Source organism: Poromitra crassiceps (genome assembly GCF_964638095.1).
Source record: "Poromitra crassiceps genome assembly, chromosome: 9".
NCBI classification, from domain to species: Eukaryota; Metazoa; Chordata; class Actinopteri; order Beryciformes; family Melamphaidae; genus Poromitra; species Poromitra crassiceps.
Window position 1 is genome coordinate 44,106,655 of NC_139630.1, and position 23,580 is coordinate 44,130,234.

Sequence of the window (23,580 nt, forward strand, 5' to 3'; positions counted from 1 at the left end):
AAGACTTAACATCCAGCAATGAAAGTAGGCTCCACCATGAAAAACACATGATTTTAGAAGGCTACATAGATCATTTATCATCATATACATGTAAATTAGTATTGTTTGAGTTGAGTATGTAGCCTATCTAGGCCTATATGGTATTAACAATTAACTCTACTCTCTATTAACTGAATAAGTATAACTGTACATTACTTCTTCATTAAATCCTTCTATAAGCATCAAGAAGCTCCTTTTTTCTATTTACTATTAACAATTAACTGACAGGGATATAGCAAGTTATTTATATTTAAATTTATATTGATCATTGGTTACCATTGAGTTGAACTGTAGCCTACTTTTTATTATAATGTCATGCATGAAAAGGAGAGGGCAGAAATTAACAACAGGATCCATTCAAGCCAATTAGCCTACCCTAGTCTATTTCACAACCCACCCAATCAGCAATTTTGTGTCTTAAAAGGCAGGAAGTAAAACAGGTGCAAGCAAGACATTGGTTAGAGCGCCAGGATTGGAACACCTAAATGGGTCCAGACAGTCCCGGGGCTCTAATCATGTCTTGCTTGCACCTGTTTTACTTCCTGCCTTTTAGACACAAAATGGCTGTTTGATTTGGATGGGATGTGAAGTAGGCGGAGCCTACAGTGTTTTTCCAGTCAGATGACACTACTGCATACATGGACATAACATTTGTGTGACCTTGAGTGTGAGTGCTCAATGAGTGTGTTGTGGGCCTGTGTGCATCAGTGTTTAGGAGGCTATATGCCTGGTGCAGCATGGTTAGCGCCTTGATCATGCTGTGAAGAACATTTGGATTGTACAGAGCTGGCAGATGGACCCAGGCCTTTTGGATAAGAGCATTGGAGAGGATCCATCTGCAAGAATGGCACAAACAATGGCACCAAGCAAGCAGTCACAATGTGGAAGCCGGGGAGAAATGAGCAAACACTCAGTGTGCTTTCCTGTGACTGGCAGCAAATGACACAAAATAGCCATGAAAATGAGTCAAATGGCTTCGTCCATCCCCAATCAATCTGCTGTGAACCAATGCTGAGATAAATTCGAATTTTGTATAGAATATTTTGCATAGCAAAAAATTAACTTGAAAGATTTGCACCCAATTTGGGTAAATGGTATATGCCAACTAGGATCATAGATAGCCTACATTAAATGGACACAATAGGCTGGGAAAAACAGTAAAATCCCCCCTAACTACTGTATCTCTGAAATATCTCCTTAATCAAACCACACACATTTATTCTATGTGATCTCATTTTGATAACAAATATCTCTTCACTTCCATTCATTGAGCCTCCCCTGAAACTGCTTGCACCCCCCCCCCCCCCCTCCCCGGGAAGGCACTTATGTAATAAGCTGGGTCACACTTTAATATGAATTTATAGGATCTAGGCAGATGATGCAGCAACAAATTGCTTCTATAGCCCATGCGGAAAGGGAAAGTGAGGTAGAGAGGGAGAGCCCCAAACAATAAATTAAAAGTCAATGAGTGTAATGCAATCACAGTTCACCGTTTATGCAGCATTAACAAAAGGCAGAAATTAGGTGAAAATGCCCACTATCCTTAATTGAATGCCAACAAATAACCAGAACCCGCTGTCCTTTTCATTTATAGTGCACACATCCCCTCTGCAGCTTACAGTGCAGTGGCTATATATCTCTGACTGCCGGCTGTTTTGTACAGATAAGAGATTTGGTATTGGAATATTGAACATATGCCATCATTATTTATGTTAGAATTGAATGTCTTGGAGCGGCGGGCAGAAGCATGTACAGGGAGTTCACACCCGTCTGTCTGTGAGCAGCGTTGTCATATTGCCTGCATCACCATTGGGTATGGTGCTATCACACTTCCATTTGTTCATCAGAGCTCAAGGAGCTGTTGCATTAGTTGCTAGGCGACATTGCCGTATGTGTAAAATCAACAGAAGAAAGATGGATTAAGAGTTTCCTTACTAAATGAAGGCCATTTGAAAAGTGACACCCGCTCTGAAAGTGATGGTTGGCATGGAACTCATTGATTATTCAAATTTTGCACAATTTTAAGATTTCCACTCGCCTGGGTCCAGACTTTAGAATCCGAACACTCCACTGAGTTGGCTGCATCTGAAGGTGGAGATGGAGTGTAAGAAGTTGACAATTGTTTTAAGTGATCAATGAACATTAGTTAGCTAACCTTCCACACCATACATACAACATTTTGGAAGATAACAGTATGCAGTACATTTGTGGATACTTCACATTGGTATTGTTACTGTAGGAAGCAACTGTGACATCAATAACCGGAAAAAAACAAGATATAATTAGACTTTTTCTTCGCATTTTAGTGTAAATGTTTATTCTACCTTGCATATTGTGACAAATTAAAGGCTTGTGGCACAAGTTAAAAGTTCCCAAAATGAATTTGGTGCTTGAAAAAATAGCCTTGCATCACAAAATATTAACAGTACACCATACCTACTAATCTGCTTTTGCTAACTGGCGCCATCTTGTGTCAAACCAACCAAGATCAAATGCGAGAAGAAATCGTTGCATGTTTTTGCTGTAAACTCCATAAACATTACATTTATGTACATTTACTACATTAAACCACCTTAAAGCTACAAGACGAATGCACGCAGGTGCTTGTTAGAACCAACCAGGAGCAAATTAAGTAAGTCAAGTAAAAACGGTAACCTTTGTGGTGATGCATGTGGTTCGATCATGCTTTAGGAATCACAGCATCATCACATCACTGTTTGTTTTAAGTTTCATGCACAAACCCAAAGGTTTTTCACAATTTTTCCACCACAAAAGCCGATAGCTTGTGCCCAGATTAAATGCTCCACCTTTGGAATCCCACCAGAGCATTCTCTTCTGTTTGCCCTCCACTGTCTCTCTGTTGAAAGGTCATTCACATGTCACAACTTGTTATGTCAGCCATCATCAAAGAAAAATGAGGTTACTACTACTAGAAGATGAAGTTTACCAGTTCATAAGAACCAACGTATGAAAGTCAATGTTTGTATCAAAATATGAAGGGAGGTAGTTTGAGTGCGAAAATGCATAGGAAGAAACTTTATTCTCTCTGTTGAAAATGAACAAAAACAATAAGAGAACCAACTTTTAATCATAATAAAATAAAAACATGAATCTTAGCTTGAACGGAGCGCTGGACCAAGCTTTGTCCGCGATTTCTTTACGGAAATACAAACTTAAGACACCAAAATCTTCCACCTCTCACCAATCGTCAAGTTCATCACTACTTGCATCTGAGTATCGCGAAGTGTGGAATGGACTAGGATTGTCCGAGCGGGCGCTGCTGTCTGTGTCCAGAGAGTCCACATCACTATAGTGGCTGCTTATGGACACCATGCTCCCCGCGGTCCCCGCGGTGTCACTGTAGCTTTCCCCGCTGCTGTCATCATCGTGGATCACCATCACCTCTGCGGGGTTTGCTGCTGGTGAAGGCAGACAGACACAGCAGGCAGACAGACTCTTTTTACTACTTTTGGTATGAAATCAGAATGCATTGCAACATGAAGGAAAAAAATATGCCATTTTCCTTTTTCAAACATGTTTCTGAGCAGGCTAAAAATAGATGGATGTGTTATTTTATTTGTTATTTCAACCTTTATTTATCCAGACAAGGGTCATAGCTAAACACATTCTTACCTAAATGTTTTCCTGCTTACCTTGGAGCAGCTTATAATCATATTACGATTATACTGACAGATACTGCGATTGCGATATGCAATACAATTTTAGAGAGAATGGTCATTTTTGTATTACATTTTCACTGAATAAAAATAAAAAAAATATTTTTTTTTACTGGGGTCTGCAACAAACAAGCACCAAACTGCACGAAACACTTACATCTGGAGAATATGATTTGTAGGGCGGGGCATCTCTGTAGCATCACATTGCTTCATTTAATGCTGTGTTGTGACAAATTTAACCTTTATCAAATAATTGCAGGCTCCTGCCATTTGGATTGGATTAATTGTGCAGCCCTACTCAAGACCATCACATCGGGTTGCTATTGAGGGCGGGCTGAACATTACTCATTCATGGTTCCCCTGCTGAAGACTTGTCAAGGCTGTCCCTGACCGTATCAAGTGTGGGATACTAACGAAGGTCCATGGTGACGCACCTCTCACCTTTCCTCTCAGTGATGAGTGTCTGCCGCCTGGCCTTCATATCAAGGCTCAGATTGTCCACCATGCTGTCGATGCAGTTGTCCAGCGCCAGGCAGCGGTTCTGAGACTGAATGACCTGCCGGCAGATGGGACACTCATCTTTCCTTTTACGCCACTCCTTGATGCAGTGAAGGCAGAAGCTGTGAGCGCAGTTCAGGATGACCGCCTGTAGGGAATATCGACTAAGATGAATGCTGCAAAGACGTAAAGGCCTAGGGGAGGGTGAGTGCAGCAGCTGTCACTATTGAGGAGTGCCATGCCCCCCTCCCCGCCAAAAAATAAATAAAAATAAAAAATGTTTTTTTTATCCAAATTAGGCATCCGATTTTTGATGTTACTTTCATTGACAACCTTCAAAAAGTAAACCCAGCCTGACTGCTCACATAGTTGCCCAGAGAAAAGGATTTGTACTTGGGGAAAAAATGCAATAGATGAGAATAACAACAATTTCTAGGTACTACTACTACTACTGTACCTCGATGAAGAGCTCAGAGCAAATGATGCACTGAAGTTCATTCTCCAGCACCTCGGTCACTTGTGTGACTACTTCCTCTTTTTGGGCTCTTGCCTTCTCATTTTCCTCCTACAAACAGCAACAGGGAAATATTTTGGTGTAATTTCCAAGCCTTCAATTATGCTGAGGCCAAAGGTCAAGTTACTGTGAATATAGCAGCATACCTTGGACACTTCCAACTCTTTGTTTTTGGCCAAGAGAATCTCTTCAAAGCCTTTCCGAGAAAGGGCGAGCTCTTCGATAACTTTCTTTTGCTAAGGACATAAACAGATTGACAAAGCAGTCAAATTGACTCATTCACTCACTGATTATCATGCAAAGTTTTGTTATACTTTAGAGCAGTGATACTCAACTTGCAGCCCGCGATGGAATTGCAAAAAAGAAAAAAGAAAAAGAAAATTACAGTGCACCTGAACGCAACATGCTAGATACCCGCTGAATAAGTGTCCAAATGTTCATGTCATTCTGGCCAATACTCCACTTCTGTTATAGCATTTCAGTCTGGAATATGGAATATCTTTCAATAATCTATGATTTAGCTGCTAAATTGTCAAATACCGCCGTCTGCTCGCTACCCAGGCACTTATGTATGTACTTAACCTAACTAGGTGTGCACAACATTGTCAGCCTAAACTCCGGCTGACACCCCAAAAACCCACAATCCACTACAGAAAAATGTATATTGTTTGTTTATTAACTGGCCCCTGGCCTTCTATCATTTCACAAAAGTGGCCCCCGGGCAAAGCAAGTTGAGTATCCCTGCTTTAGAGTCTCATAATTCTAACATATACAAACTATAGCAGAGCAGATTGGCAAATACAGTCAAAATAAACATTCATGTTTGCCATATCCGATCCTGTATATTGATAAATAAAGGCAATGAAGTCAGATCAGATAAATGTGTTGAAAAATGTATATGTTGTACCAAAGTGAAATGTCTGTATATATCCTTATGTAAGACCTACAGCACATATCTGTGCCAGTTACCTCTTGCAAGGCGTCATCCAACTGTTTTTTCAGAAGCTCATCTTGCTGCTGTGTTTTCTGTGCATTTACATGAGAAAAAACATGACATGTTAGTCCCATGTTTAGGAGAGTATTGTGCATATAACACTGACTCACAGAAAGTTATGGTCTTATGGGTTATATGCTTAACTGGCATAACATATTAACAGCAACATTTTCTTAAGACACAACCTGTAAAAAACAAACAAAAGTCAGAGATGTCAATGTGGCAATTAAGATGTGTTTTCCATGTGTGAGATGATCTATTGGGTGTCTCACCTCTTGCTGCGTCTTGGTTTCACTGAAGGACTTTTCTAAAGTTTCCATCCCGTGCATCTTGGCCCTGAGTGTCTCCAGCTGGCTCTGCAGCTCTCGGATGTGCTCCTCTTTGCGCGGGTCAACCTGCATTGGCTCCAGCAACGATACCTGCCTCTGGGTGTCGTGAACCCGCTCCCGCAGCATCAGGATGTTCTGGCTGTACCTGCAAAAAAGCAATGTAATCACAACAGCCGCTCTATGTGGATCTCCAAAAGACTGGGTCTCACTTGCAGTGACACCCCTGAATTAGATGATCTAACATAGCCAATCCCAAAGACGCCCATGAATTAGACGATCTGACATAGCCATTCCCAAAGACGCCCGTGAATTAGATTATCTAACATAGCCATTCCCAAAGACGCCCGTGAATTAGATGATCTAACATAGCCATTCCCAAAGACGCCCGTGAATTAGATTATCTAACATAGCCATTCCCAAAGACGCCCGTGAATTAGATTATCTAACATAGCCATTCCCAAAGACGCCCGTGAATTAGATGATCTAACATAGCCATTCCCAAAGACGCCCGTGAATTAGATTATCTAACATAGCCATTCCCAAAGACGCCCGTGAATTAGATGATCTAACATAGCCATTCCCAAAGACGCCCGTGAATTAGATTATCTAACATAGCCATTCCCAAAGACGCCCGTGAATTAGATTATCTAACATAGCCATTCCCAAAGACGCCCGTGAATTAGATTATCTAACATAGCCATTCCCAAAGACGCCCCTGAATTAGATTATCTAACATAGCCATTCCCAAAGACGCCCGTGAATTAGATTATCTAACATAGCCATTCCCAAAGACGCCCCTGAATTAGATTATCTAACATAGCCATTCCCAAAGACGCCCCTGAATTAGACGATCTAACAGCCATTCCCAAAGACGCCCCTGAATTACATTATCTAGCATAGCCATTCCCAAAGACGCCCCTGAATTAGATTATCTAACATAGCCATTCCCAAAGACGCCCCTGAATTAGATTATCTAACATAGCCATTCCCAAAGACGCCCTGAATTAGATTATCTAACATAGCCATTCCCAAAGACGCCCCTGAATTAGATTATCTAACATAGCCATTCCCAAAGACGCCCCTGAATTAGATTATCTAACATAGCCATTCCCAAAGACGCCCCTGAATTAGATTATCTAACATAGCCATTCCCAAAGACGCCCCTGAATTAGATTATCTAACATAGCCATTCCCAAAGACGCCCGTGAATTAGATTATCTAACATAGCCATTCCCAAAGACGCCCCTGAATTACATTATCTAGCATAGCCATTCCCAAAGACGCCCCTGAATTAGATTATCTAACATAGCCATTCCCAAAGACGCCCTGAATTAGATTATCTAACATAGCCATTCCCAAAGACGCCCCTGAATTAGATTATCTAACATAGCCATTCCCAAAGACGCCCCTGAATTAGATTATCTAACATAGCCATTCCCAAAGACGCCCCTGAATTAGATTATCTAACATAGCCATTCCCAAAGACGCCCCTGAATTAGATTATCTAACATAGCCATTCCCAAAGACGCCCGTGAATTAGATTATCTAACATAGCCATTCCCAAAGACGCCCCTGAATTAGATTATCTAGCATAGCCAATCCCAAAGACGCCCCTGAATTAGACGATCTAACATAGCCAATCCCAAAGACGCCCCTGAATTAGACGATCTAACAGCCATTCCCAAAGATGCCCCTGAATTAGACGATCTAACATAGCCATTCCCAAAGACGCCCCTGAATTAGACGATCTAACAGCCATTCCCAAAGATGCCCCTGAATTAGACGATCTAACATAGCCATTCCCAAAGACGCCCCTGAATTAGACGATCTAACAGCCATTCCCAAAGATGCCCCTGAATTAGATGATCTAACATAGCCATTCCCAAAGATGCCCCTGAATTAGACGATCTAACATAGCCATTCCCAAAGATGCCCCTGAATTAGATTATCTAGCATAGCCATTCCCAAAGACGCCCCTGAATTAGATTATCTAGCATAGCCATTCCCAAAGACGCCCCTGAATTAGATTATCTAACATAGCCATTCCCAAAGATGCCCCTGAATTAGACGATCTAACATAGCCATTCCCAAAGATGCCCCTGAATTAGACGATCTAACATAGCCATTCCCAAAGATGCCCCTGAATTAGATGATCTAACATAGCCATTCCCAAAGATGCCCCTGAATTAGATGATCTAACATAGCCATTCCCAAAGATGCCCCTGAATTAGACGATCTAACAGCCATTCCCAAAGATGCCCCTGAATTAAATGATCTAACAGCCATTCCCAAAGAGATGCCCCTGAATTAGATGATCTAACATAGCCATTCCCAAAGATGCCCCTGAATTAGATGATCTAACATAGCCATTCCCAAAGACACCCCTGAATTAGACGATCTAACAGCCATTCCCAAAGACTGTGCAGGAGATTTTATTTGGGTCACCAGATAAATGTGCAGAATTTCTTCCATAGTCTTATTTAAAATTAGTAGTTTTATTGATGACCGAGAGCCTGTTAACTCCACCAAAATGCACTTATTTATGAAGTTAAAATATGTATATTGTTTTACTGATGAGAGGAAATAAAAACAATGTGATTATTTTACTAGATTAGTATGTGATTTATCAAACGTCTCTTTGGGGTGGTTTACCTAATTCAAGAAAATATAAGGTGATGGGGAAATGGCAATAAAAACAGTCAGGAACGTTCATTTATGTACAAATTTGCTCTTGTCCCGATTTTTTAGATAAGGCCTGTTGTGAATTGGGTCGTGATGGTTTGTCATTTTTTAAAAGTGGGTCCCCAGAAAAAAGTGTGGGAAACACTGGTCTAACATACATCTGCAAGTTGTCCAGGTCTGTGGAACTGCCACAGCCATCTGAGGGGTGGTCTTGGTCTACTCCTTGGATTCGTGCACTAGGACCAGTTTCTTCTGGTTGGCTGGTTCTGGGCCTCAGCTGATGTTCAACTGGGGGGCAAGGCTGTGTAAGGTACTTGTCTGAAGAAGTGCGGCAAAACAGCTTGGGCTTCGATGAGGTAGAAGGCTCAACTTCATCCGTGTTGAATTTCCTCTTTGTCCTTTTGGTTATAACGGCTGTCTTGGCATTCTCACAATATAGGTAGGGTTTAATGTCTTTGAGGGGCCGCTGGACGAGTATGTACTCATACTCAACTTTGTTTCCATCTAAAGGAACCCCAAGTTGTACCGTGTCCCCAAACTTTAGGCGTTTAACGGTATTAACAGGTATGCGCTGTCCATTCACCGACACACCATTGAGACTCTGAGAACAAAAAGAAGTAGTCATCTTTATTAGCTGCACTTGATAATGCCATATTTAAATTTGAGCACACAGAAACTGGGCTAACTGGGTTACCTTATGTCTGTCACACTGACACTGGGTGTCTGTCACACAGAAACTGGGCTAACGTTACTTACCTTTGTGTCTGTCACTGTCCACTGCCCATTTTTAATTTGCTTGAAAATGCAGTGTAGCCTGGAGATCATTAGGGGACAGCTTGGAGACACGAGCTGGTAAGTGACGTCTAAACCACGTCCAATCGTTATCTAGACAATACACAACAAAAACACAACAATGGTAACCAATCAATAAGATTAACCTAATGTTAGCTAGGTTAACATTAATTATCTACATTTTGGTTTGAGCTACTATAGTCTATGGAGGGTAACGTCAATTGGGCACAGACACCCAACCCCCAGGCCAACTTCCATTCACTGAGCCTCCCCTGAAACTGCTTGGAGCCCCCTGGGGAGGCCAGGTCCGCCTCCCACTTTGAAAACCCCTGAATTAGCTTAAATTAACGTTACCACTCTTCGACAAACGAGTAATGACAACAAAAACAAATACAATGGAGTGGCTCATGTAAAATGTCAGGTAACGTAACTAAGTTTAATTTAACGCTATCTTTACTAGCTACGCGAGCTGGAAGTTAAAGTTAGCTAACTTAGGCTAGCGTTAGTTAGCAAACTGCACCTCTGTGTTGTCGAGCAAATGAAGCCAGCCTGAATTTCGTCCGACTCGCATCAGACAACACGCCTCGCTGTTTGCCCCCTGGTCCTCTTCAGCTGAACAAGAATCAGAATCAGATGTTAAAGTGTCCATTTTATCTCATTCTGTCCCGGCTAGCTAACCAAAAACTAAAGAACACAACACTCTCCGTGGGAAGTGAACTCGCTGCGTCAAGTTAGAGAGCTGTAGCCAGAGTAAAACCGGAAGCCATCTGATTTGTCATCAAAATAAAACATATATTCTGTGTTTTTCTCACCGAACCTCCCGCATTTGCGAAATAAATGTACAACATAGCACATACTAGCAGACAGACATAATTATTGTGCTTGCAGATAGGCAAGCACAATCTTAGAATCTCTCATACTTATTCTTTTTATTATTTTTCTTCTATCCAAAAGTTTGCTTCACCATTTCTCCTACAGTTTTCACACTACACAGACATGGGAGACATCAAAACGTGCGGCTCATTGAGGAATCGTGTGCATTTGGATTGCTAAGGGTTTCGTTCGCCGGTTTTCGCGATATTGGCGTTAACGTACGATTTTTTTCCCCATTCACTTGAATGGGGTTTCGAAATCGTTGGCATTAAATTAGCTCTAGCTCAGACACCGTATGACCTGCTATTACCAAACTTTGTAGGTAGGTTTACAGAGTCACCTTTTACTCTGTGCGGGAAAATTCCACTATTTGACCAGATGGTGGCGCTATAACAGCCGTCCTTACGTTTTGGTCCATAACTTTTGAACCGTAAGGGCTACATTCAAAATTCTTTTTTCCCTGGATTCCTTGGGTCATTCCGCATCTGCTGATATAGGCCCCGCCCATTTCCGTCTAACTAGATTTCCCGCCATTTTGAATTTTGTCGAAAAGCGTTTTTTCGCTATTTCTCCTTCAAATTTTGCCCGATCTTCACCAAACCACATCACAGAGCGTGTGTGGACTGTCCCGCACAAAACTTATTTTGCGTTTTTTTGAAATTCCGCACCGTTGCGATATAATCGACCTCCAAAGTTCTGTGGGTGGGGCCTATTTCACAAAGATCGTCCGATGCTAACCAAACTTGGTACAGGTGTGGACGGATGTACTCTGAGCCTATAGGACAAATATTTTGTCATTTCGCCTCTAGGGGGCGCTATAGCAGCATTCAGTACCTGTAGCTTCTAAATTGGTTTATTTTGAAGGGCGGCAGGAAGTGCTGATTCATTGGAATTATGGCCAGCCTTCCTTCTTGTATTGACACTTGACACTTCTGAGCTGATTTCAGAAAAGAAAGTGTCATTTGGCCTGTAGGGGGCGGGGGTGGGTGGGGCCTACTTCACAAAAACCGCCATAACTCTGGACCACATTGTCCGATCCGAACCAAACTTGGTCCAGGTATGCACATATGTACTCTGAGCTGATAAAAATAAAATTGTGTCATTTCGCCTATAGGGGGCGCTATAGCAGCATTCAGTAGCTGTATCTCACAAACTGTAAGAGCGACTGTTCCCAAATTGGGTACATAGGTTCATAGAGTACTCTTCTAATCTGGCCTGAAAAATTATACCAATTGACCTCACGGTGGCGCTATAGCTGCCCTCTTTACGTTTTGGTTTGTAAGTTTGGAACCATAGCTTCTACGATCAAAATTCTTTCTGCCCTGGTTTCCTTGGCTCCTCCCGCTTGTACTCACAAAGGCCCGCCCATTTCCCGCCCACAACTACTTAGTACACCCTAGCAACGATCTACGAATGCCCTATACCGATGAGCCGAAAACACCATAGCATCCAGTTAATACACCCTTGCAACGGCCTAAACACGTCCTAGCTACACATTGCCGATTGGGGCTGTATTGATAGTGGATGGGAGGGCGGGGTCTAAGGCAGGGGCGGTGCAAGGGGGGCGGAGCATCACGGGGGAGCAAGCACAATCAAATTTGCTTCAGCAAATTTGGCCCATTCTAGTATTTATTTACTATCTCTATATTTTCTTCTATCCAAAAGTTTGGTTCGCCATTTCTCCTACAGTTTTCACACTACACAGACATGGGAGACATCAAAACGTGCGGCTCATTGAGGAATCGTGTGCATTTGGATTGCTAAGGGTTTCGTTCGCCGGTTTTCGCGATATTGGCGTTAACGTACGATTTTTTTCCCCATTCACTTGAATGGGGTTTCGAAATCGTTGGCATTAAATTAGCTCTAGCTCAGACACCGTATGACCTGCTATTACCAAACTTTGTAGCTAGGTTTACAGAGTCACCTTTTACTCTGTGCGGGAAAATTACACTAGTTGACCAGATGGTGGCGCTATAACAGCCATCCTTACGTTTTGGTCCATAACTTTTGAACCGTAAGGGCTACATTCAAAATTCTTTTTTCCCTGGATTCCTTGGGTCATTCCGCATCTGCTGATATAGGCCCCGCCCATTTCCGTCTACCTAGATTTTCCGCCATTTTGAATTTTGTCCAAAAGCGTTTTTTCGCTATTTCTCCTTCAAATTTTGCCCGATCTTCACCAAACCACATCACAGAGCGTGTGTGGACTGCCCGCACAAAACTTATTTTGTGTATTTTTGAAATTCCGCACCGTTGCGATATAATCAACTTCCAAAGTTCTGTGGGTGGGGCCTATTTCACAAAGATCGTCCGATGCGAACCAAACTTGGTACAGGTGTGGACCAGCCAAACACACCCTAGCAACCAGTTAAAACACCCTTGCAACCGCCTAAACACGTCTGAGCTACACAGTGCCAATTGAGGCTGTATTTATACTGGATGGGAGGGTGGGGTCTAAGGCAGGGGCGGTGCAAGGGGGGCGGAGCGTCACGCGGGAGCAAGCACAATCAAATTTGCTTCAGCAAATTTAGCCCGTTCTAGTTTCAAGTTGTCGTCTGTTATATGTTAGTGGGTTTTCCCTGGGTATGTTTGAATTTCCTAAAATATGGCTACACGATTTAATACATAGTCACTCACTAGCTATATTATTTATTCTCAATTTTGTTTTACTCTGGTTACTTCCAAAACGTTGTAATATTTATAAAGTCGTAACCGGAAGTCCCTGTCAGGTCAGTACTCCAGGCTTGCAGTTCCTCATCTCGGAGACAGGTGGTGTTAGGGGTATTCACAAAAGACGACATGAAACATTAGTTCATTTGCATTAAATTTTCACCTCACACAAGACAGGACAGGACAGGACAGGACAGGACACTGCTTTCTTTGAAGTCTGAATTTAGAAAGATGAATAACATTTCACCTTTTCGCTAACTAGGGCACTGCTAGCTAGATTTTTTCATAGGTTGATTGTACCGTCCATTCGGGCGACCCCCTATTCTAAAACGCGCGCCCTTTATTCTTCTTCTTCTGATAGCTTTCCGGCAGACTAGATGCCTTACGGCACATTGCTGCCTCTCACTGGTCGGAAATATTACTGTTTATGGTGTTTCCACACGAATCCTGTGGCGGGCGCGCCCTTTATTAGGCGGGACTTCCTTTTTTATCCCGGATGCGATGTTAGGGCGAGCAGACAGACAGAACAGAAAAAGGCTTGGTCGGTCTATGGGTGTCACCGGTTTATCTATGCGCCGTCAGACCAGACAGCAGATATAAACCAGTCTACAGTATGGTGACGACGATGCTGCAGGCTTGTAGATTCATGTAATAATCGGCGATGCTGACCTGAGCGCCCTGTGAAAATGACCGATGTCAACAAGACTATGCAGAAGTGGCATGCCAGTTTTAGGAAAGGCACAGACTTTGATTCGTGGGGACAATTAGTGGAGGCTATAGATGAGTACCAAATGTAAGTTCCAATCAACGTGTTATCGTGACTCTCCACAACTGGTTTATGGTTTATATCCTCGAAACTTGCCTGTTGTTCTGTAGCTCCGCCAAATCCACCCGCATCCGCGGCTGTCTTTTCTCAGTGCAGGCAGGCAAATAGCCCATAGAGGAGAGCTTAATTTGCACGAAGTTAGCTTGTGATCTGTCAGTCAGTTTTCATAACAGTAAACCATAACAGACCCTACCCATTCATGACGTGCATGTGTGGTGGCGGTGTACAAGCCGTGCAAGCTAGCCTACATTGCATCCCAGTCAACTTCAGTCACCACAGTCTGGTTGATGGAGTTATTTAAGTCTGTTTGGGGGAAATACAGCTGCATGTGGCGTAATAATAGTGTGTGTCATGCTGTGCAGGAATGGGCCAACATTTCTCAGAATATTGAGAAATAGTGAGCCACACCCTCATTGTTATGGGTGTGGTTTTCATCTGTTTAGAGAGGAATGGCTGCTGCTTGCAGGCAGGATCAACAGCGAGGGTCTCTACGCTTTGTTGCGCGGCGACCTGCTCGTCAACTTAATGGATTTATTATCGCAAATGAAATGTAATTGTCCAAAATGTAGATGTCCGCACCTATTCTCTTTGGCCAGCAGGGGGCGCAAATGCATTTATTGTTTTCTCCAGCCACGCATCAGTGCAGCCGCCTCACAATACAAGGGAGTTAAGTCAGGGTGTGCATGAACCCCCATTTGATGAGATGTTGTCTCTTGGACCTATAGATATGTTTTTCTTTCTTTTTAAGATATATGACTATCTACTGTATATTGTAGCTAGAGAGATAGTAGTGGAGCTATGATCAAAATAGCCATTCGAATAGCCTACATTCTATGATTGTGTTAACTTTTTGTAAATTGAATAATGCTGAAGTTTAACAGTTCATTAATTTGCTGGGGTCCCCCTGGAACCCAAAGCCCCCCCCCCCCCCAAGGACCCCTAGTGGTCCCCAGACCCTATGTTGAGAACCACTGACGTAAAGCATTCATGCACGTTCTAACTGTGTTCATGTTGGTCCCACTGACAGCTTGGCCCGGCAGCTGCAGAAAGAGGTCCAATCAACAAGTTCACCTGACTTCACAGAAGAGCAAAAGGTAAATGAGAAATTAATGATCTTCTCTCATCTGACCTCAACTCTGAGTTTTTTTGTGTTTATTTATTTTATTTATATTCTAACCTTTCTTTTGTTTTTGACCTTAGAAAACCTTAGGGAAGTTTGCAACATGCTTGGAGATGAGAAGTGCAAGTTTGCAGGTTAGTGTCATATGAGCCTCACCTTTATTTCTTTAAACAAAGTTTTGATTCCTCTGTGCAGCTTTGACTGTCCTTGTCTGTTTCTTTCATTATCAATATGCCGGTATATACACATAGATCATAAGGGCTTGGAAATGACTGCTTTGTTGTTAAATATGCAGAGTAATTGAACTATATGGAACCTATGTCTCCTCTCTTCCTTAGTGCACACAGTCAATGGAGGAGTTCAAGTTAGAAGACCTGAAGAAACTGGAACCCAGTAAGTTTCCCGCCTGGGAAGAAAGTTTCACATTGTTCATCCTCATGCCATCATTGGATTATTCTGACTGTTATTTTACTCATGGCGTCTTCCTTTTGTCAACAGTTATTCAAAATGTACTGACCTACAACAAAGAATTCCCCTTTGATGTCCAGCCAGTTCCCTTGAGGTAAGTCCTTAAATATCATTGTATTACTTTCATTATGAATATCTCCATATCAGAATCTGATCTGTGTTCATGCACACATTTCTGTACATGCACATTTTTGGAAATAGTCATGCATTTATGCTACTTAAATCTAACAATATACTCTGAAAAACTGAGTGGATTACAATACACTTTTGCACATCTTGGGCTGGCACATTTCTGTTGTCTCCATCTGTAATTTTTGATCATGTGAATGGCTTATATTTGCGTGCCAGCAGTGCACACAGTTAAGTATATATACTCCAATCTAAACTCAATTATGGGAACAGCTAATGATGCCACTACTCCTGTTAGTGGAATTAACACATTGTTATTATGCCTACTCTTATCGTGATGGCCCACTGGCAGATGCAGACACAAATACAATATTTTTACAAATACAATGCTTTTACGTGACATTGAGCACTTAGTCAAGCATTTAGTCATGCATTGAGCATTTGGGCATAATTAAATGGTCATTTTATTGGCCTGTCATATCGTCAGAAATGTTTGTTTCGGGCCGATGCCGATATTTCAGTTTAATAAAGGCTTTATCGGCCGATACCGATGGTGTGCCGTGCATCCTACATCCTTCCATGTGCTGCCGTATTGACCTGGTTTTCCACTGATGGAACCTTCCGTCGCCTGTCCATCAGGAAAATCCTGGCTCCAGGCGAGGAGGAAAACTTGGAGCTGGAGGAGGAGGAGGATGCTGCAGCGGGAGCCGGCGGTCCGGAGGCCTTTCCCCCAAGAGTGCCCCCCGGTACTGTACAGTATGACCCCACCCCCACCCGACTGCTGCGTTCTGCCATTTTTGTCACATTGTCCTGTCCTGTGGTCCTGACTGTGTGTATATATGTGTGTGTCTCTTCTGGTCCTTTTGTCGGTGCTGTGCATGGCTTCGTCACTCGCTCTCCTCCCCACCTGCTTCATTTGCAGCTTTGCAAGGTACGGCTTGACCAAAGCATCTTTATATAGAGCTCAACAGTCATGTGATGTTTCTCGCCCCAGAAGTGAATTCCCCATTCATTTTCTCCATAGACATTTAGAAAAATCCTTATAGAACAAGTTTTATGGCTTGAACCAAGCCAACCAGGCTTCCAGAGAATCATGAGTGACCATAAAACATTTCACTTTCAGCAAAAATAAAAAATAAATGCAGGAAAAAACCCAATCGTTTTTGTTTTTTTGTGTGGATATAATGTCCAAGTGGCTAAAGGCAAATAATAGAACAACAGTAAGTTCAGAAAATGACATCACTTTACTGTAATGCAGCATTTAAAACCAGGAAAAGACCAAATCTAGGTGATATCTACAGTAGTCTCATATCACAATATTGATATAAGCCCAGCTGTACTGTGCACAGCTGTCAATGTATGTAATGTTTTTCCTTTACAGGTACATTGTTGCCACGGTTACCTTCTGAACCTGGGATGTCACTACTTACCTTAAAGATTGACAAAATTGGATTGAAGGATGCGGGGCAATGCATCGATCCTTACATGACCATTAGTGTAAAAGGTAAAGTTCCCATCCCACATGACACATTTCACATGAATGTTTACTATTGTAGTGGAAACTTTCCTACTGTCTCATAGAAAATGTCTTTAATGCTAAAAACCCTGTGTCTGTCCCTGCAGATGTGAATGGCGTAGATGTGAACCCAGTGCAGGACACTCCTGTGGCCACCAGGAAGGAAGACACCTACATCCACTTCAGTACTGATGTCGAGATCCAGAGACACGTGGAGAGACTACCGAAAGGTGCCGCTTTACAACACACATTTACACCAAAGAACTTAGATTGCCAAGAAGTTAAAGTTAATAGGTTGTTGCATTGCAACATCAGCACGCAGCAGCAGAGCTACGCCTCCGTCATTTTGAACTGAAGGAGACTACGTAATGACTGCAGTAAAACGTCCCGCCGACAAAGTGCTGTACAAAAGTACCTCTCCCCCGAAATGGCCGGTGTTCTTCCCGCTCATGGTGTGTCTCTGTCATGGTTCTGTGCTGTTGTCCCATTGGCGCAAAGAGGCGTTTTGAGTCCAAAATGGCGACAGCACTGTTTTCAAAAAAGCACCAGAGTTTCGTCTCTTGGCTTCTATACTCTTTGTTTACAGTGTAAGCATGTGGCTGACATGGTTAGCCAAAGTGACATACTGTAAACCTAACAGTGCAATAATCATTTCTGTCTGCAGGGGCAGCTATCTTCTTGGAATTCAAGCACTACAAACCCAAAAAGAGGTTCACCAGCACAAAATGTTTTGCCTTCATGGAAATGGACGAGATCAAGCCTGGTCCCATCGTCATTGAGCTGTAAGTGATCCATAGTGTCTATTTTAGCCTCATAGTATCCATTTTAGTCTGAATATTTCATGGCATTCCTTTGTGCCATAAGGATCGTAAAGCATTTCTATTGTTGAACCTCAGGTACAAGAAGCCCACCGACTTCAAGAGGAAGAAGCTGCAGCTCCTGACGAAGAAACCACTCTATCTGCATCTTCATCAGACGCTGCACAAGGACAGCTAAGTTAGTCAGCTCCTGACGAAGAAACCACTCTATCCGTATCTTCATCAGACGTTGCACAAGGACAGCTAATTTAGTCAGATGGAGCATGCCATCAACCTTGGAGCACCTTCTATTTTTTTTATGCTCATCACGTCATCATCCAGCAGTCAGCAATACTAAAACCAAGTAGAAAGTAAAGGCTGAGCTCAGAACAGCACATTACTTTTGTGCTTTTGTAGTCTCCAGTTTTCTTCGACTGTGCATATCCCGCTACTCATGCTACATCATGCTACTGCTGTGCCAGAAAACCCTTCTAATTATTATGATCATTTTTTAACTTGAACTGAAGGTTTACATCGTCGCTTATAGCTAGAGCAGGTTTAATGATCTTAGGGCCAAACCCATGAGGAAGTTTAAAGAAGGCATGACTGTTTACCTGATCCTAAGGCTGTTAATATGAAGGTTTTTTATCTGACAGCAGCAAGTACTCTGAAAATTCACACCGCCTCATCTCCAGTCTTCGTTTGCTCTTCAGGGAAAAAAGGGGAAGCAGCACGACTTGTGTGAGTCATCACTACAGGTACTTACTTACTGTAACTTGAGCTTGAGTCTTAATGGAATTTGAATCCCGATGTTTGGACTACGGCCCATACCCGAGGAAATCTGGACACGCTCAGCCAGTGTTGTAGTCAAGTCACTATATCTCGAGTCAAAATGGAGTCTCGAGCCCCGAGTGTTCAAGTCTGAGTCACCAAACAAGGGGCCGAGTTGACATGACCGGAGTCCAGAGTTACGAACATGAGCGTGAATCCACATGTAGGTCGAACACACGTGCCCGTCCTGCAGGAAATTTGATAAAGTCATGGTATTAATACAGCTATCAATATCTTATGCCAAATTATTGGGGCATATTACAAAAAATAAAATAAATAGTCTCCAACTTCCGAATCCGAATGCATGAATGCTCGAGTCCAAGTCGAGTCACACGTCCTGAAAATGAGTCCAGGACTCGGACTTGTGGCCGACTCGATGACAACACTGCGCTCCGTTGAAATAAATTGCAAAACTTGACAGTTACACATCTGCTCCATCAAAGCCACCAAAAGTGCATTCCTAAATGGTCCCATAGTCCAGGAGGGGGCACTGTGTTTAGCCGGCAGCGGGCTTTATGAAGCTAAAAGGTGGAGCCATACGTTAGGCTAGGCTACATCAAGGCATCGATGTATAATGCACAGCAGTGCCGTGACCAAATGCCTTTAGCCTACATCCTACTGGACGAGTAGGCGTTTTCCCAATACCAATTCTGAAATTTGTGTATGTCAAAATTTCTCAAATGAGGCCGCTTTCAATGCCAGCTTTTTTTTATACTCAAAAGATTTGTTTAATCACAGAATCGCTGAGAATATGAAAATGTCCCCCCACAATTCCAGGTGAAATCACACCCACACAGACAACAGACCCGTGTCGACTTTGCTTCAGTATGTATTGAATGAAGTGCGTTGAAGTGGCTTTGCTTGTTCTAATGTAGGTACTCAAATGGATTCAGTATGGTCGGCATGCTGTAGACACCGACCCGCATCCAAGCGTTTGGTCATGGCCCAGAAGTTTCAGCACCACTTTAACAGAAAGCCAGAAAATTAAGTGGATGATGTTTATGGGTGTCACAATATATCGTCCCACGAAATTTCGCGATAGTAAAACGTCACGATATGTATCGTTGAGATGAAATCTCATATCGTGAAAAAAAAAAAAAAAAAAAAAAACTTTTTTTTTTTTTTTTTTTTTTCAAAAATAGACAAAGAAACGTCTTTGTTTGTTGAAGTTCAATGTGTGGAAAGTAGATCAGTTGAACAAGTCTCTGAAGAGACACATGATAAGTTATACAGGAGAGAAACCATTTGAGTTTCTGGCAAAACTGTTTACTTGACAGGAAAAACTGAAGATGCATAAAAAATAGACTAAGAAAAGTCTTGTTGTTTGAGTTTGAAGAAAAACTGAAGATGCATAATGAGAATTTATACTGCTGAGAAACCTTTTAGTTCAAAGTAAATCTAAGTGACGGTGTAACTCATTCTATTTCAAGATAAGCCTTATCTCCAATCTCATGTTTTTTCTAGTTGTTATTGTAATAACAATTTCCCACAACAGCATATTTTGTATTTGTGCATTTCAAATAAAATACTACTTTTCCAGTCATATATTGTCATTATTCAAGTTTAAAAAAATATTGTTAAAATCGTATCGTATCGTATCGTTATCGTGAACCCAGTATCGTGATACGTATCGTATCGTGAACTGAGTGTATCGTGACACCCTAATATCTAGTGTTTAGAAAAAGAAGGTTGCGCTTCAACAATGGGCTTCTCAGTGGCGTGCCAAACCCAAAATCCAAAATATGTTCAAAAAAAGCAGAAAGGGTAGCACATCTCAGTTTTCAAAGTCAAGGAGGACAAAATACTCACATTTCACTTGATTTATTGGTTCACATCACAAAAAACAAAACGCTTATGCGTTTCGGCAAAGAGCCTTCTTCAGAGCGTTTCAATAGTACAGATTCAGTTTGTTAATATAACAAGGGCAGAGATTACACACAGCTGGAAGTTGGACCCAATTATTTAGGAGCCAATCACCTTCACCCATGGATCTAGGTATAGGGAGGACAAATCACAGCATGAAGCATCACAGAACATGGTTTCTGCTCATTATACTCTGGATGAAGAAAGAACATAAAAACTGGCCCAGAGAGAAATGTTCTGGATAGACACACTCAATACTATGACACCAAACGGACTCAATGATGACTACAGCTTAAAATGCTTTTTGGGTTAAAACTGTTTAGTTTGTGTCCCCCCCCCCCCTTTTTTTTTCTTTTCTTTTTTCATCCAGAGTATAATGAGCAGAAACCATGTTCTGTGATGCTTCATGCTGTGATTTGTCCTCCCTATACCTAGATCCATGGGTGAAGGTGATTGGCTCCTAAATAATTGGGTCCAACTTCCAGCTGTGTGTAATCTCTGCCCTTGTTATATTAACAAACTGAATCTGTACTATTGAAACGCTCTGAAGAAGGCTCTTTTTGTGATGTGAGCCAATAAATCAAGTGAAATGTGAGTATGTTGTACTCCTTGACTTTGAAAACTGAGATGTGCTACCCTTTCAGCCTTTTTTTGAAGATGTTTATCTAGTGTTACTGTGGAGATCAAAAGAACATCAAAGCAAACATCATCTTTCATGTATCCAGTTATAGACCAGTGTTTGTGTGGGACTGTGTAGAAGATGCATCTAACAGAGGTGCACTCTCAATGTCTGAAGGCTCGTCTTTCTCTGTGGTTGGTACTAAGAGCCCACTACTTTTATTCTGAAATGTTATGTCACCCTGTTATAACGGGCCTAATTTCCCCCCTTTTTATGAGGTTGCATGTAATGTTATCTGTTTCCATTCTGATTCTACACTAAAACATTCTTGTCTACATTGTAATATTTGATTTTAGATTTTATTTTTGTAATGTCACAATATCAGGGCTGTAAATTAATTCTGATAAGATACACTAATCGATGAATAAAATGTATGTGCGCGCTATGACATGGTAGGACTGCCAATTGTTGACAGTATTGTAGTTTTGTTGACAGATTGAGGGAAATTGTATTGAATATTTACACCGCTTTCATTTCTAATAAACTACAAAATGCTGCTGACCAGGTCCTCTTTCTAACAGGTCATGTGGTTGATGATGTCATCCACAGCACCTTACAGTGAATGGATATATATTCACGTAGGATCACTTCTAAATGAAGTGCTAAATTTTCCTTTAAAACAAAAAGCAATAACTTCTAACTCCTATTTGTGGCAAACTGACAGATTAGTTGAATAACCTTCTGACCATCCATGATTACGATTGCAGACTCATTTAAGGAAGAGAAGCAGACTTACACACAGTACTGTGCTGCTTGTTTGTGGCTTGCCGTGTTCGACTCCCTTTCATGGTGTAACCGAATATTTTTCACCAGCAGGCCAGAAACACAGGTGTGCCTTACACTGGGATGGGCCAGCAAGACACAATGTTATCTGGCCAGGAGGTGCTACCTTATACACCTTATTCACTGGGAAAAACCGCACCATAGTCGACTCCTGAGCATTTCTTAACTGAGCAGAACTTGCCTTTAGCATGGGTTTTAAAGTATTTTTCAAATTTCTTCAATTTCCCTCGTCAGAAAAGCTGGTATTAGACCACTCTACTATATCTTCAATGGAACTTTTAGGGTATATGGTAGACCTCAGAATATTTCAGCAGTGTGCGGCACGGTGGCTCAGTGGTAGAGCTGTCGCCTCACAGTCAGAAGGTCCTAAGTTCGATTCTCGCCTGGGACACTGTGGGCGCTGTGGTTGTGTTCCCCCCCATATCTTCAGTGCCTACTGCCCAGGTGGGGTATCTCCTCGTAAGGGCCTTTCTCTCTGTGGAGTTTGCATGTTCTCCCCGTGCTCCCCCAGGGGGTTCCTCCATAACCCCCCCCACTAAAAACATGCAGAACATCAGATCGTCATCGTCATCCGACCAGTGACGACAACACCCGAAGTTGGTCCCCGGGCGCTGTACGAGAAAGCGACCACTGCTCCTGGCCTGCCCCCCGGAGGAAAGGACATGCCTGGATGGGTTAAATGCAGAGGACACTTTTCACCGGCCACCGTCAGCATGAGTGTGTTGTGGTGTTCGTGTGACAATAAAAGACGGGGCTTGTCCCGTTACGAGTTTTTTTTTACGAGAGAGGCATGTGCAGTGCACTTTAGCTGTGGCCAATGATGTATTGAAGGTGCCTGATATCAAGCATTACCTCTGGAGCAATCTGTCCTAATGGACTACTTTTGAGGCAATTACTCTATAGTGTGAAAATGTCACTGTGTTCCTGCCAGCTGAGAACTTGCTGGAAACCGACTGGAGGGCTTAATGTTAACCCAAGGGAGCCATTTTCATGTGCATGAGCCACAGAAATAAGACAATACACCTTTGCATACATTTTTTTAAATGCCAATTTCCCAGTACTTTGTGTATATTATACAAAATAGATCCATTTTGAAAAGCATTGTATGACACAGCAAAATGTGCATAATAAAGGTTGGGTGAATACCTTTTACAAATGATTTCAAGTGATGCCCTTTGAAAATTCTTACCATAATGCAATCAATGTCATCACTGTCTGGTAACTATTCTTCCCTCCGCACCGACATGACTGGCAAAAGCTGCTTACATACGGTTTACATATGGCTTTGATAAACATGCTTAAATAAAGACAAACAAAACAATGCTTCTTAATAACAGCACAGATGTATGCCTTATTTCCCCCCAAAACAAAGGTATTGTGAAATGCACTAATGTAATTAAACAGGGCATCGCACACTACTGCATTGATTAATGATCACAGTCACAGACAATGGATGTGAATCTGTAGATGAACTGTAAGTAATGGATAACATAACAGCAA

At 42.1% G+C, this 23,580-nt stretch overlaps 2 protein-coding genes across 4 annotated transcripts; one reads left to right on the forward strand and one right to left on the reverse strand.

Annotated features, from left to right (window-relative positions):
* Nucleotides 1-2,381: 2,381 nt before the first annotated feature.
* On the reverse strand, nt 2,382-10,223 carry rnf8 (ring finger protein 8, E3 ubiquitin protein ligase). Of its 3 annotated transcripts, none has more exons than XM_083643122.1 (9): nt 10,046-10,223; nt 9,490-9,618; nt 8,892-9,334; nt 5,995-6,196; nt 5,698-5,754; nt 4,875-4,964; nt 4,672-4,779; nt 4,158-4,362; nt 2,382-3,455 (listed from the first exon to the last, which is right to left on the reverse strand). In XM_083643122.1, the coding sequence occupies exons 1-9, from the start codon at nt 10,172-10,174 to the stop codon at nt 3,238-3,240; spliced, it is 1,581 nt and encodes a 526-aa protein (XP_083499248.1). In that variant the 5' UTR covers nt 10,175-10,223; the 3' UTR covers nt 2,382-3,237. The 3 variants fall into 3 exon arrangements, with proteins under 3 accessions (XP_083499248.1, XP_083499247.1, XP_083499249.1); XM_083643121.1 differs by having other exon boundaries at nt 2,382-3,458; XM_083643123.1 differs by having other exon boundaries at nt 3,282-3,458; nt 4,151-4,362.
* A 3,420-nt stretch (nt 10,224-13,643) lies between these two features.
* On the forward strand, nt 13,644-19,752 carry aida (axin interactor, dorsalization associated). Its single transcript, XM_083642800.1, has 10 exons — nt 13,644-13,861; nt 14,922-14,988; nt 15,095-15,148; nt 15,353-15,407; nt 15,513-15,576; nt 16,251-16,357; nt 16,993-17,115; nt 17,235-17,357; nt 17,792-17,909; nt 18,024-19,752. The coding sequence occupies exons 1-10, from the start codon at nt 13,755-13,757 to the stop codon at nt 18,121-18,123; spliced, it is 918 nt and encodes a 305-aa protein (XP_083498926.1). The 5' UTR covers nt 13,644-13,754; the 3' UTR covers nt 18,124-19,752.
* The last annotated feature ends 3,828 nt before the right edge of the window (nt 19,753-23,580 follow it).